Genomic DNA, 16,260 nt, shown 5'->3' with positions numbered 1-16,260 from the left:
AGAACATGTAACAAACCTTTGCACAACTAAAATCTTGCCTGTGACTGTTATGAAACTGTTGCCGAAGCATTTTTTTTAAATGTCTTTCAGCATTTTTTATATTTTCACATAACCACTGTTGTTGACATTAACAAATTAAAATGCAACCAAGAACATGAGAATGTCGACACTAAAATCCTGTTGTTTTTTTAAAATTTTAATATCTGTTTCAAGTAAATGAAATGTCCAGCATCCGAATATATTGTATTAAGCATGCACCATCACATGTATTTGTTTAGTCACAGCAACTAATGTAATTTACTCAGCAAACCTACCCTTTAGTGCTGCAATAATTTTTTGAGCCCTTTCCTGTATTAATACCGTACACTGTACTGAATAGTGTTATCAAAACATATTGAAGACAAGTAAAAGGTATTTAAAAAAAGAAAAACCTAACAAGACCCAAGGGTCTCTTCACAACTTGACGGTTGTCCTCTTAATTCCTTGGCATCTCTTCATAAATGGTTCCAAAGTATTGGAAGATGTGGAATTTAACCTGTTGTAAGTACATCTTAACGTATTTTGGACAAGTTTTATTTATTTAAGGGCAAGAGTGACAATTACGCACCAGTTGTACATTTATTTGAATATCGTCGGAGTGGGCACTACTGCTATATAAAAATAAACCTTGACTATACAAGAGAGTATGAATTTATCTCCAAGTTGCATGTGTAAGCTCTTTTTAATGTGATTATTAAGCTAGACATGATGTTTGAAGAATATGATCAATAAGTATTTACAGAATCTTACATATTCCTTATGGGAAAGCAACTTCAAGTTACGACTAATCAAATGGGGTTTCGACTTTTCCTAGGACTAAGACAAGTCCAACGTGTCCTTTTTTCGTCAATGTACTATTCTCCGTCAAAATGTTCGATATTCCCAAGAGAATGAATGAACTAATGGTGCCATAAGCGTAATACATTTCTCATTGACTTCTACAGCCATTTAGGCAGTGTTGCTAAACCTAATGTGCATAAAGAAGCTAAATTACAACTTAAGTAGAGCTAAAGTTGACTTTCAAGGAGCTAGATTAACGAAGGCTGCATAAAGTCCCTCCTAGTGTAAATTGAAATGTCAGAGGGGTGGGGACACTGCTAATACCGTTTACTATAAAATTATGACAATTTAGTCTTAGTTTTCACCATTTAGATCTGGTGGCATGCCGGCCCACGTGGCAGAGTGGTTAGCACATCGCGCTACGATGCCAGGGGTCCCCTGTTCAAATCCAAGCCTGGGCATGGATGTTTGTGAGTGTCCATTCATCAATGTCATCACTCATCCCCATCTTTCGCAAATTAGCGAAAAGTAACACAAAAAGCAAAGTAAAATAAAGCAAATAAAATAAAAAATCTAGCAGCATCACCCATCTCAATAATCCACCAATGGTTGCATGAAATTGGAAATAAAGGAATCTCGGATAACAATATTATGTCATCTTCACATCACCTAAGGTGCTATAAATAACAGCTAAGGAGGTAAGAGCGGGTGGGGTGACACAGCCAATATAACAACATCACATCACATGCAAAATATATACTCATGGCAAAAGTTGGTCTTTGTGGGCTGGAGCCAATGATGGCATCATAGTAGGGCAGGGGGCGGGTAACACGGTTCACAGCCATACGAGTGCACGAAAGAGCCAGATCTGGCTCCAATATAGCAAAGCTGGCAACAGTGATCGGAAGCTGCTGCAGAGAAAAGAACCTAGGGGAAATTGTCCCTCTCCCCCTTAACATAGAATAGAATGTACTGTTTCTAGTTAGGGTCAGTTTGTCCAGGCTTGTAAACATGGTGGGATTGTGATTTTACATTTTCATGTGTATTATATTAAAAACCCTCTTTCTTAAGTGGATTTTCTCTACAATTCTAGCGAGTTCTGCAGCATCATGAAGACCAAGCTCTGCTGAAAGCTTACATTGCAGAATGGAGGAAGTTCTTTGCTCAGTGTGACTATCTCCCCACTCCATTTAGGCAGCTGGAGTCGGCATTGGCTGGAAAGACTACTACTTCGGTACAGAAGAAGGCCCAGAATGATGAGAGCATTGTTAGAAAGGTAATATTATTATTATTGGTTATTACAGTGTGTAAAAGTAGTCCATTTATATTAAAATTCTTTGCAATTATCTGTGTTATCACTAGGCTTCAGATAGTTATGCACTAAAAAACCTTTAAATATGCTCCTAAAATGCTTGAAATATGCTCTTTAAATGATCAAAATATGCATTTAAAATTTTAAAAATTTACATCGAACTCAGAAAATTTAGCCATAGCTTGTAACTATTTATTAATTCCACTGTTTACATAAGTAAAAAAAAAATATGGTTTGGCTTACTTTATTGACAATTGACCATATTTTACATATGGTTTTTGTATATGTATCTTTATCATAAGTCCACTAACTGTTTCCGATTTCACTGAATGTCACGATTTGCAGAAGGTGGAATTTCACCAGCTCTCTCATTCTACTCAGCATGAAAGATTACTATTACACTTAATAACTACGTATTGTTTCAGATGCTTAAAAGTAAACTTATGCCTGTTATCGACGAGAATACTTTTATACTCTGAAAACACTCTCTACACATCACAAGAAACAATAGGCGCATGTTGTAATTTCAACAAATGTGAAATGTGTAGTTCACTTGGAATACCGTCCACATTTTGTTTCCCTTCATGAATAGAGCAAATGTCCTTTAGGAGCTTGTAGCCAGAATTCTTCGCGAACACATAATGAATCATGTTTCTGAATTGATACAAAGGAAAGGAATTTTCAGACAGAAACAGCAGAATATGCATATTTGTAAGAAAAGTCGGTAAAATATGCAATATATCCTGAAGACACTGAAAATATGCATTTGCATATGCTATATGCAAAATGCATAACTATCCGAAGCCTAGTTATCACAGTGTTCTTTTATCGAATTTTGTTTGGTAACTAATTGCAAAAGAGGCTCTATTATTATCTCCATGATAACTGTTTAAGTCTGTGTATGTTGTGTTTAAATGTACAACCAAATGTACTCTTGAAAAGATGTGAGTTTGAAGTGTGAGAATATTGAAGTACACCAGAGAACAAACATTGTGTTTAGACATAAGTAAATCAAAGTTCATAAAGTGATTGTATTAATTAGGGATGCAAGAAATTATGTTGTGTGTTATTGGTGTCCGTTAATCTATGCACATCAGTTTATCCATGAAATTCCCAATAATTTTACTGATATAATATTTGTATAAATGACATGTAATTTAATATATTTTTCTTGCAAGTAAATGTTTCTAACGAAGGGTTTGGACCAAAGTGACGTGTGCAGTTTGCCATGCCATTTCGGTGTGAAAGCTCAATAATTCCAAGTCTATTGAAGTCACTTGTCACCTGATTACACACATTAACCTCTTAACATACAGATTTTATTAAAAAAATTGTTTCGATTTTAATGTAATTTTTTTATTACTCTGTTGAAATAATCAGTTAAGAACATTATATATGGTTATAATAATGTTGATTGTTGACAACTCAACAATGAATTACATGTGTCTGAAAAGCCCCTAAGATATTATCCCGAGTATACTCGTGCTATCAATGAGTAAAATATTACCAATAGAACTTGTTAAAAAATCAAGGTAAGTTATTTTAATAATCAAAATAAACACAAAATAGCACTGAAACACTAATAGTGAACTTGAAAACAATTGTTTATATTATAGGGACTTTGTCATTAGTCCTAAAACGTGTATAAGTGTACCCACTAAATGTGAAATACATTGTTTATATGTTACTGACTGTGTGATAAGCCCTGAAACATGGATCAATGCACAAATCTACACTGCATTCCTCACACATGTATCTGGATTCTCATCTAGCCTTCTTCCCTCTAGCATCACGCACACTGTCTGGCACTTGCAAAGTCAGTTTCCGATGAATCTGACACATCACTTTCTTCTGAACTTTCTTCATGACTTTCTTCGGAGCTATCTGAACCGTTAAACTGAATATCAAGCTCTTTTTCACTCTCCATTTTCACAAAAGAAGAAGAATACCACCAAGAAACACGGAAGAAAACAAAGGCACCCTAACTGACTTTCTCACACCTATGCCGTAGACGAAAATAAACATCAAAAGAAGGAGATTAGTGACATCTACCGGAAAGACAAAAAAAAAAAAACTTCAACAGCACTATTAGTGACATCTACCGGAAAGACAAGTAAACAACAACTTCAACAGCACTATCTAGCGGAAACATGCAGAAACATAGAAAAATGAGTATAATCGTCCTTTTAAAATGTGTACGGATAAAAAGAAGTTACCCCGAATATACTCGGGATATTATATTTTCGTGGAAATTAAAAACCCGAGTATACTCGGGCTTTTATGTTAAAAGGTTAATTAAAGATGTGACTGAACCATTCTGATTCATCAGAAAACTTTATTTGTAATTCTATATCTGATTGGTAGAATATCAGTAGTGGAAAATTTCATATTGGTTCACCTCTAATATTAATTGTACTACCTGTTGATCTATCATGCAGATTTTTTCTTTTCTTTTTTCGCATGTTTGCTCTTTGTTGACAATTTTTGACAGCTAAACCTTCCACTTTGTTGCCTAACTGCAGTATATTAGTAAATGTCGAAGTCAAGTTTTACCCCTTCTCCCCATCTCTGTTTTGAAATGATTGACAGTTGTGTTCCATATCTGTTTTGAAACGAGTGATAGTTGTGGGTCTTTACAAAGTGGTGTTTATTTTGTTTCACACGTAAATAATGTCCAAGTCAAAACAGTATTCCTGACAGTGTATTTTGAAAGCTATGGCTTATATTCAAGAAGTTCAATTTGTTATGTATGTTTTACATGAATTTGTGTTAACAGTAAACAAATGCTTACTCTTTATATTCCAGCTGATGCTAGATAGTTGGAATCAGAGCATATTCTGTAACATAAAACAACGTCTTCAAAATTCTGCCATGAAGCTGGTTCATGCCGAACGTAATGGTGAAGCTTTTGATTCATTACTAGTCATTGGTGTTAGAGAATCATATGGTAAGTGGATACGTCAATGATCATAAGTATTTCATATTAAGTGAAATAAATAAGTAATGTGATGAAAATGTCTTGGATGATTTTTATTATTAAACATCATAATTACACTGGCCCAGTGGCTGAGCACATTAAGTGGTCAACTTTCGATCTTACCACTTAAGTTCTTGGGTTCAAGTCCTGGCATCAATTTAATTTAATCGTTACTCATCTTTGTCATAGTGATTAATCCCTTAAGTGGCAGAAAAACTGCATATAATACAAATAGGGTGCACCATAATTGTGTTAAACAAACAAGAATGCATATTTTGTTGAAATGATAAGTGTTTTAGGAACTTTTTGATGCCAATTTTGGTTTAGGAACTCATTGTTTTTCATAAATTCAGTTCATTACAGGGTTATTCAGAAAATGTTGTTACGGTTTTTAAAAATTACACACATAGCACACAAGATAGCAATATGATTTCATTTGACTTGACAGAACTAATTGTTTTTAAATGCGTACATGTGCACTATGTAACACTATGTAGACATTAAACATTGGAAAGCTTGTCTCCAATTGGTTCATTTTCACTTCTCTTTGGCAGCATATCACTTGCAAATGCCATTACCCGAATTATCATTCTCAAATTTTCCATGGACAATGGATGAACCTCATTGTAACTCACTAAAGTAAAATCTGGGGCCGTTTACCCACCGTTCCCCCCTCGAGAATTAAGTTGAAATTTATATTAATCAACAGATTTTGATGTTTTGCGTAATATAAAATTAGTTCCAGCATGCGGAGAACACAAATGTCGCAGATATTCGATCACAAAGTATGACCAGCGTAAACAAAAACCTGCCATTTCTGAGTGTTTGCTGCTTTTTATTATTAATATCCTTTGTATGCACACTCAAATAGGGAAAGAACATGTTGATAATAACTATTGGTACCTAACCTAAGAACATAAAATTATAGTTGCTGTTGTGGAATGTTATTTTTGGGTGCTAGATTCACTTGCGCGAAACCTTCAGGCTGTTTTTCTTGATGGTAAAGTAACATGCTAAGGTAACAGGCATACTTTATTTCACAATAACACATTTCTGCGACCTAAAATAAGCTGAAAATGTTCATAAATAACAAAATATTCATATACCATTCAAAATATTTCACTTTCTCTAGGGGGTACAGAGAATCAAGGGTACCGTAACACATTTCTGAGAGCTAAAATAAATGAAAAATGTTCGTAAACAACAAAATCTTCATAAACCATGAAAGATATTTCACTTTCTCAAGGGGGTACAGAGGGTCAAGGGTACCCAAAATCTGTATCCTCAGCCATCATATTGCAAAATCTGTCTTGTGGTTGCCAAAATAAGACATTACGTTTTAAAAGCTCAGCACTGTGATCTTAGCAAATATGCTGGGTAAACTACAGTTAAGATTGGTGCCATTTGAAAATTCCTTCCATTAAGAAACAGTATACTTAGTGTTAGAATATATATTTTTTAACCTTCACTCAATCATAATTAACAAGTTAAGCAATGTTAATTTAAATAAAGGAAGTTGTTAATAAACTTTAATTAAATTTTATGAAATATTCTTTGTAATAATGATTTTGTTTACTTCTTCCTTTGTCTGTAGTAAATTTATGCTCAAACCCCGAGGACAGACTTCAGATCTACAGAGAGAACTTTGAAAAGGCTTACATTGAAGCGACAGAAGCATTTTACAAAATGAAAGCCCCTCAGTATTTGCAAGCAAATGGTGTGCAAAACTACATGAAATATGCAGATGCCAAACTGCGGGAAGAAGAGCAGAGGGCTCAGAAGTACTTGGAATCTTGTAGTGGATCAGTACAAGTTGTAAGTAAGAATTTTATGTTAAGGGAGCATGGGAAAACTGTGGTTCTGTAGATATCCAGAGAGACTAGTGTTCTAGATTGCAACCTTTCCTTTATGAAGTGTTTTGAATGAGGGAAACCTAAATATTTTAAAATATATATGTAAATAAAAATCAAAGAAGGAGAAAGGAAACACTCACCACACAGTGGAATAAAAAATAGAATTTTCGCTAGCTTCATCGTAGCATCTTCAGAGTAAGAAGAAAGAGACGGAACTGGAAGTTGGAGCCCAGCAGAGTTGCCAGGTCCCGATCGAAGAGGAAGCGGTGTGTAGAACGGGAAAAACACTGTTTTGTCACCAGGCTTGTCGAAAACAGTGAGTGGGTGGGATGGGTTGGGAGGGTGGTGGCATGGGTTGGGTTGGGAGGGAGGATCAGATGAGGTGGGGAAGTTACTGGATGGCCTTGTTCAGCCAGGTGGAGTGGTTGCACTCACGGCTGATATATAGGCCCTCTCCCATCTTTTGCGAACAGAGGTATTGGCTGGTTGGGTTAAGAGATGGATGATCGCTACCAGACTGCTTCCTTGCTTTTATCATTTTTTCCACTTTTTATGTATATAAATATATATACATAGCAAAACTTTTAAAAGTATGTATATTGGTGAGAAACATTAGCTCAGCCCTTTTTTGATAAGTTAATATTTCTTGGTTAAAATCTTGAAAAAAATATCTGCTGATTTTTAAAAAAAATATTTTGTCAAGTTATTTCACCATTGCATGTAAACTGTAACATTGCTTGTAGGAGGAAGTATCTTTGGTTCTTGGAATTTCAGAAGTATCCATGTGTGTAGACATTACAGTGTTCAGCAATGCAAAGTAACGTTTAGAAGTTGCTACTTGGTTGCATATTTTAGTTTTCGACACGTTAATTTGTGTATCTCCATTGCATGTAATTTTAAAATATTCTTCCAGAAGAATGATCTTTTATATGTGTTCTGGGGAAGTTCACAAACCAACTCTTGTAAAAATTCAGAATATGAGTTTTAAAAAAGAGTTCATAAACTGTGCCCTATACCCAGCTGTGTAGGATAATTATTATGTAGTTTTTGTTACTGGTTCAAATCCTAGGTAGGATACAAGTGTTTCTTTTTTATCGTCCATCCTCCCTGTAATAAAAAATGGGGAAATCATTCAAAACTGTGACATCAAATTGGATAGCGTAAAAGAAAAAGGTAAAGTTTCCCATGAACTTTGCACCATGTCATGAGGCATGTGAGGGTACGGTCCCACACATTCTATCACTCTTGGCCATTTTGGAGATGATGGGATCAACACCATTCTCTGGCCACATTTACCCCCCAGGTACTCCATTGATTTGAGGCTGGGTGAGCCCCAGAGCCACTTTATGTGGTAACAAGGATAGGGAGGAACTTTCTTATTTTGCTAGCCTACAGATAGTGAATGTCCCCTGAAGTCATATTGTTACACTCTGGGAAACATATATGGCATTGTAAAGTTATCCATGAGAATTCACAGTTTTAATTATTCTTTTGTGTACATATTACTTGCATTCTTCTAGTGTACATTTTTCCAGCAATTTGATACATTTTTTCACAGTGTTCCGTTCTCCTGAAACTTTACATCAAGAAGCATGTTAAATTGCTTGTAAGACTTTAAATTAGAAAAATTGTAAAATTGAAAAAAATGTATGTAAGTAATGCTTTTGTGAAACACATCTGCTTACCTTGGAACTGTCTTGACTTGTTTATGTTTATATTTATATTTTGTTTATTTTATTTTATCTTGTTTCGTGTGTTCATTTTAACTCTAGTGTACTGTTTTACTGTTGTTTCTTTCCGGTTTAAAATGGCTTCTGCTGTACTCGAAATTTCAATAAATAAATAAATAAATAAATAAAAACACATTCAAGCTGTAAATGTAAAACTCGAACAACCAAACTACCTTGTGATTACTCAATTTTTATTAATTGTGGGGAGCTTTCAAACTGAAGTGACGTGTGGCAGGTGGGGGTTTCACCCTGAAGCCACAAACAACACGGGCCCCTTCATTGTGCATGAATGACAGGTAATACAATGCATGCAGTTGAGAAAGAGACTTGGTCTGAACAACACGCATGTGATATGTACAGCTTGTAACGTCACTCTGGTACGAAAGGGTGCATTTATTTCTGAAGGTTCGTTTCCAAGTAACAGTTGTCACTAGTAGTGTGTCACTTTGGTTTGAAAGCTACTTTATCTTTGCTTTGTGGGGTGGGGATATTAGATGTTGACTCTTGATGCTTCTATATCTGTTTATTTCTTTCCAGCTAACAGAATGCTGCGTAAAAGTGTTGGTAACAACTTTCAGGGATACCATCTTAGCAGAGTGTGCACAAATGATAAAGGTCAACGACACTCAAAGTAAGTTTCATTTTTTCTAAACACATTCTAAAATAACTGTTCATCTAATTGGCAAAATAATGCACTGAGAAGCCAGAGATCCCAGGTTCAAATCCTGGGTAAGGCATTGATATTTCACTGTGTTCATGGCATCATCCATTTGATCATAGCAAGGGCAGTGTGAAATAGCTGATATAAAATAGAAGGTATTATTAACATGCCTAACTGTTATGTCATATTCCTAATTTACTTCACAGCCAGTACAAATATACTGAACCAGTTTTATGGGCAAAATATGTAGGAATTTACCAATTTTAAAACTTTGCCTATACAATAGAGTTGTTATGTAAGAGTTAGCAGTACTGAGAAGAGTGATGGATGAACAGATCGGGTTTGACTTCTATACTGACCCAACCAGAGATGTAAAGGATTCTAGCAGACATTTAGTTCACCTCCTAAATATATGTAACCTATATGGCTGTTACAAGTTTTCTCTAGTTAAAACAGAAGTCAATATTTATGTACATTGTCATGCAGTAACAAAATTACAATTGTAGAAGCAAGTTAATGCCTAATACTTCTGTGAACGTTAATGAAAGTGTTTATTTATTTGCATTGTTAATTGGACATTATCCATTGTCTAGTGCAGTTACTTTTTCCTATTTTAAGTAGGGTTATCCTGATACTGATGTCAGCTTGAATTTAATCACTGGAATCGGCTGATACTTTTTCTGGAATCCAGGTCTCTCGTGTAGTCTGCAAAAATGTCATGCATCACTTTATTGATGTCTAAATTTCCTGGAAATTATGTTAGTATGAATCGTTTTCATTATTGTGGCAACAGCATTGTGAGAAGAAATTAATTTTCTCATTATATGAAATTTTTGGAATTATGCATATTTCATTTTTGACAGAAACACGAAATGTGAAATAACACACTGTAATGTTCATTTCTCAGTTTCGGAAAGGTGTGGGATGAATTTTCTTACCATGTTTTGCCACGAAATGGTGCGAAATGAACTGCAAAATGTGAAATAAACTTAAACAAGAAATTTGGAGTTTTGTTACCAACGCAACACTTTCGGAAGTTTAAATTATCCTTTGAGTTATGCAAATCACGGAAAATTGATTAATTCTGCTGCGAGTATTTGAAACACAGAAATGCCATTTTATATACCACTTTTGATCCCAGACTGTGCCTAGTTTTTGTACCAAAATCTTTATCTTTTATTCACCAAAAATATGTTGCTCTAGAAATTATGAATATTTTAAAGCAAACATCTAGTAGATTGATATGATGTAGTTCCAATTCTTATATATTTTAATTTTTTTAGAGATGGAACAGATTAATCTGTACACTACCCTTATTGGCTGCAAAATAATTAAATAATTATTGCAAAATAATGAAAATTTCGGATTTTGCATAACTACCAGAATAATTAGACTCCACGAAAGTGTTGTGTGGCCTTTTTCCAGACCCCGTGAAAGAATAACATGCCAGAAAAATGTCAGGCTGGTATTGGTAAATAAAATCCAACCAGTACTTTCCGATACCAATACATCTGCATCAGTATCGGCCCAGCTCTGATTTAAATAATATGCCATTCTCTTTCCGGTGTTCCTTTTGCATCTCTGCCTTGGCAGTGTAAATTTTGCCATGACTTCTTGTAATTCGCCATGTGTTTTCAGAGTTGCAGCTTATGTTCAAGCTAATGGATAGAGTACCTGATGGTATTTTGCCAATGCTTAAAGACTTGGAGGATCACATTGTTCATGCTGGTTTAGCAGACATGGTGGCAGCTGCTGATGTTATTACTCAGGTAAATAATAAACTTCTTATTAATCAATAAAAAAAATGTGCTTTGACCAGAAAATCCTTGAATTCTGGTGATTATTGCATTCCACTTGACTTTTGGTAACAAACGGAACTTGTAGTCAGGCTCTTCGTTCACGCAATTTTGTACTGCTCCAGCAAGTATGTCTGCTGAGCTGCCTGGATTTTAGTTGCATAATTTTAATGCATAATGCACTTTCCACTTTAAACATTGATAATGATGTAGCACACTATATTTGGTTACAGTTACTGAAACAACAATAAAAATGTTTGGTTTGTCAGATCAGGGTTAGAGCAAATTGTTGAAGTGGTAGTTAACATTTGATATTTGGTGTGTTTATAATACAAGTATTCTACAATTTTAAATTTGTGTTATTGTTTTTCTGAATTGTGTTTGTTGTAAATGAAAGATGTCTAAAAACGTTAATATCGTATCATAATATTATATTGACTGAAGTGATTGCTTAACCTATCAGACTTACACTCAAAATGTTGCAGGTGTAAAACCTTCAGCAGGTCATTGTGAGTGCTGTTTTCTATGCTTTTCATGGTCGGACCAAGCAAATGTCAGTGTAACTCATTTTAAATACAAAAGAAAACAAAAAGTGATAGTTTAACTGCCGTCTGAAGCATCGAGAAGTGAAGAATATGCTGGGGTGGTACACATAACCTATGTCAACTGTGTTTCTGTCTTCTTCTCTTTCATTCCGGGTCTCCCCGATGGCACAGTTGTACGTCGTCGTCTTGTAATCAAGGGGTCCTGGGTTCGATACCCGGTGGAGGCACATAGTGGTTCGGATTCCACTTTAAACTGTAGGTCCAGTCCCGATTAGCCTTACTGTGCATAAATTGAACTTAAAACACTAAATCAACCAATCTTCTCTTTCATTTCATTTCATTTTACCCTCATATTCATTCTTTCCATACCATTTCCCACGATCTTTTTTCTTTCTAATACATTTCTCCCAATCTTCTTTCCATTCCACTTTCCCCTCATTCTTTGTTTCCATTCCATTTTCATTTTACCTTTGCTGTTGCAGTTTACCCACTAGTGCAGCCAAGCTACTTTACTTACTGCCGGAGTGAAATAAGATGAAGAAGAAATACAGAAGGGACTGTTATCAACCTGTTTTGATTGAATGTATGATTTTTTTAAACCTATTTTTGAAAGCTCATTGGATGTTTCTCTGCTTCCAGGATTCTGAGAAGTACGTAGAAAGGCTACTAGAATTGTTCAATCAATTTAGTGCATTAGTAAAAGAAGCTTTCAATGACGACCCAAGGTTCTTGACTGCTAGGGATAAGGCATACAAGCAGGTGGTCAACGATACGACAGTATTTCGTTTGGAACTACCAAGCAAACAAGTAAGTGTAGTTTTTTGTAACATGAATATTTATTAATAGCTCTTGTTATTCTGATGAAACTTGGACAAGCAGTCCTGTCAAGTTATGTATATTTTTGATTAGGGACGGACTGATATAAAATTTTTGATGGTAGCAAGCAATGAAGTATTAATAACCAATTCTTACACCAAGAAAAGTTTAAAAAGTACTTACAGTTTAGAGCTCGTCAAAGGTTGCCATCATTTTGAAAACAACATATTTTCCCTCAAGGCATACTGGCTGTTGTTCGGTCCTATATTACACAGCTTCAGATGTAGATCTTGGGTTCTGAAGAAATGATTGAAAATTACAATTAAAACCACCATTTTGTTTATTTGAAAGTGGACATGTAACTGACTGTTGGAAAGAATTCCATTGGAAATGCAGAAACTAATATGTGATGTGATGACCCCAAATGATGCAGTACAAAATATTTGCCAGGAAGTTGATAACTTTGCAAATATTTTGTATTGCATCATTTGGAGATATCACAACACTTAACAGCTTCAATCTACCAGACTTCATCCTGTGTCCCTAAAGCAGATTCACACAGCAAGGGCAAGAGATGTGTCATTTGAAAATTTCACCAATCGAATGCAGGCTTCTGCAGCCTGTCGTGCCACTATGGTGCAAAATGCTGTTGATATCTTGGTTCCAAATGACATGTGTCGAATGTCACTTTTCCCCAAGTTTTTTCCCAGCTTGGTCCCCTGAAAAATGTAAAATTGAGAATTCTTCCCAGTAGTTGATCATATGTCCATTTCCATATTGAGCAACAATATGTTTTTTTTTAATTGTAATTTTAATCAATTAAAACATGGGATATGCCTATGAACACCCAACATCTTCATTGAAAGCTGTGTGTGTGACCAAACAACATTGAATGTGCTTTAAAAAAATACATTTGGTTTTTGAAATGTAGGCAACCATGTGTTGGACAGCTCTAAACTGTAAGTACTTTTTATTAAACTTAAATTGGTAGAATTCTACTGAATTTTAGGCTATTAATAGAAATTATAAATCGATAAAATTATTTGCTGCAGAATTAATGATAATTAAAAATTTTGCATAAATCACAAGATATTCAAACCTCAGGCATGAACCTGTAATTAAGAATAATTAATTCAAAATCAAGATAGTAATCTTTGATACTGGCATGAATCAACATTGATTTTTAAAAATCAAGATATTTGAATTCAGTTTTTTGTTGATCCATTCTTAGCATAGAGAATTGTATAATTTGCTTTCAATATAACATGCAGCTTTTCATATGTGCAAAGATCAATAAGATATTACATTTACAACATAGAATTTTTTAATGATAGCATCATAGCAATTCACATTAAAAATTTACAATGCAATAACAAAAAAATATGCACATAGGGTCAAGAATCTATGAAAAATGAGTGTGATTTGGAGTAAATAGTATTATAGAATTATTTCATGCTAGGGTGAATAAAAAATGCAATTGATGATAAGAAGACGTAAGTGAGTTACTAAGATAATTTCTGCAAAACTTACTTGTAAATGTTCTATTAAGACATTTACTGTGCACTGTAAAAGGGCAGATGCCTGTTGTGCGCAGGATAATAAATAAATAAATAAATAAATAAATTTTGGTGGCCTCTGCCACCATCCACTTGGGAAACTCGATGCTTCACAGTGAATAGAACATTTACAAGTAAGTTTCGCAGAAATTATTTTAGTAACTCACGCATTCTTATAGAATTAATTATAACTTTTTTTTATTTTTATAATGTGATTTTCATGCTAGCTTCTTAAACATGTAAAAACTATAAACTTAGTAACACTGATAAATATTACATTAACATAACTTATGTCATGAATTAATGCACAAAGTCTATTTTATAGATCTGCTCTTTTTATTTTATGCAGGGTACTGGTGTGAAATCTCAACCCGAGTCAAAATGTCCAGAATTACTAGCAAATTACTGTGATATGTTACTACGAAAAACTCCTTTAAGTAAAAAATTGACATCTGATGAAATAGAAAGTAAGCTGAGAGATGTTGTAAGTATGTATTTCTCTTTGATGTGTATTTTGTAGTCTAAAAATAACAATTTTCATAATGTACATTTTTTTTTTTAAAAGCACTGTCAGTTGAGGTTTATTAGTAGTGATTGTGACAGTTACAAAAATTGTCAGATGTGAGGTAACATTGGATTTACAAGTCTGATATAGGGCAAAGATAATTTTGATAAAAATGAAGATGGCATAGAAGACAAGGTGAAAGGTGGTTCCAAGGAATTAGGATGATTAGATAAGGAACACATTTTGTGTTAACTCCAGGGCTGAACCAATACTGAAACTGATACAGTGATATTGTTTCGACGTTTAGTCTTTTGTGGGCACAAACTTTAATTATTCTGGAAATTATGCAATTTGAAGTTTTGATATATTTTGTACTAATATTGTGTGAAGACCTGTATTTTGTGATTACATAACAGGCATTTTAATATGCTGTTGTAATTCTTGTATATTTTGAAGCAAATCTCTGGTAAATTGATTCATATAATTGGAGTGGGATGCACACTCATTAAAATTAATACTTTGAACAACTTTTAATTGTTATAGTTTTCAAGCATCAATATTGCTATCGGTGGAAAACAGTGTGGGTGTCAGTTCAAATGGTATCAGCTTAGATCTAGTTAACTCATCTAATGACAAGCTGCCTCTGTTGTGTGGAGTGGTTAGCATATGGCACTATGTTTCCAGGGGTGTCAGGTTCGAATCCCAGCCTGGGCATGTGTGTTTGTAAGTGTCCATTCATCAATTTCATCACATCACTCATCCCAATCTTTGCAATTAGCCAAAAGTGTCAGAAAAGCAAAGTAAAATATACCAAATCAATCATCTAATGAGAAGCTTCAATACTAATCATTATCCTCAAGATATCCTCTGAGGATGGATTAGGCATAATTTTCTCATTTATGTTTATCACGGCCTCACTGTTACAAATATTGACATTCAGATTTTATGTCCAAAATTTGACTGTCGACATGCATAAAATATACATTGAGTATATGACGTGGCTCTGAATGTGTGCTAAAACATAAAACCACAAATTACATTCATGCTTTTTTCTGGAAAAATATGTTCCTTAATATTTAAAAGCATAAGAAAACGATTTTGCAATAGATGATGCACAGATAAAGCAGAAAGAAGTAAATATAGTGGAAACTTGATTTTATGTTCCACGTACAGTTGTACAATTTCATGTATTGTGTGTTCAGTCTTTGTGATTTTAGTGCAGTAACATGTTACAAAATTTTCCCGGATTTTATATTTTCCTGCATTTTCATGTCGGGCCCTCAGAAAGACAACATTTTCAGTTTCCACTGTGATTTCATTATTTAATGAATACCAATTGTTAATTAATATTAATTTTGAAATACCCTCTGATTGGCCAACACTAAATTTCATCTGCTTTTCGTGGAGACTTGTTACTTATTTAAAGTACATACAATGGTCTAATATAATGTGTCTTGTCGAAGAAAATATGACATTAGTACTAAACTTATAACTATGCTTTATTAGAGAGTATCAGATGGAATTTATTCATCAATACTGGGCAATATTTTTTCGGAGTCTGGTTAGTTTGAAGAGTTTACAAAATTGCTGTGTGATACTGAATCAAAATATCTTGTGAATTTTGCAAAATTTATTCTGCACCAGTAGTGTGTAAAAATTGTATTTTGTGATTCTTGTGTGTGTTGTCTTA

The 16,260-nt window shown here is 34.2% G+C and overlaps 1 protein-coding gene across 2 annotated transcripts in view; it reads left to right on the top strand.

Annotated features, from left to right (window-relative positions):
• The window catches only part of Cul5 (cullin 5), a 47,000-nt gene that overhangs the window by 4,290 nt on the left and 26,450 nt on the right, over positions 1 to 16,260 (top strand). The window contains exons 3-9 of one of the 2 annotated variants that reach the window (XM_083131323.1): positions 1,913 to 2,095; positions 4,937 to 5,078; positions 6,703 to 6,923; positions 9,229 to 9,322; positions 10,991 to 11,121; positions 12,333 to 12,500; positions 14,415 to 14,549. In XM_083131323.1, coding sequence (XP_082987449.1) covers positions 1,913 to 2,095; positions 4,937 to 5,078; positions 6,703 to 6,923; positions 9,229 to 9,322; positions 10,991 to 11,121; positions 12,333 to 12,500; positions 14,415 to 14,549 — 1,074 coding nt within the window. Of the gene's footprint in view, positions 1 to 1,912; positions 2,096 to 4,936; positions 5,079 to 6,702; positions 6,924 to 9,228; positions 9,323 to 10,990; positions 11,122 to 12,332; positions 12,501 to 14,390; positions 14,550 to 16,260 lie in introns of both variants that reach the window. The other variant, XM_083131322.1, reaches the window with a different exon arrangement.

The sequence above is a fragment of the Lepisma saccharinum genome, chromosome 11 (genome assembly GCF_977018435.1).
Source record: "Lepisma saccharinum chromosome 11, izLepSacc3.1, whole genome shotgun sequence".
Taxonomy (NCBI): Eukaryota; Metazoa; Arthropoda; class Insecta; order Zygentoma; family Lepismatidae; genus Lepisma; species Lepisma saccharinum.
The sequence above is the reverse complement of the archived record's forward strand: the minus strand, read 5'-3'. Positions and strand labels throughout refer to the sequence as shown.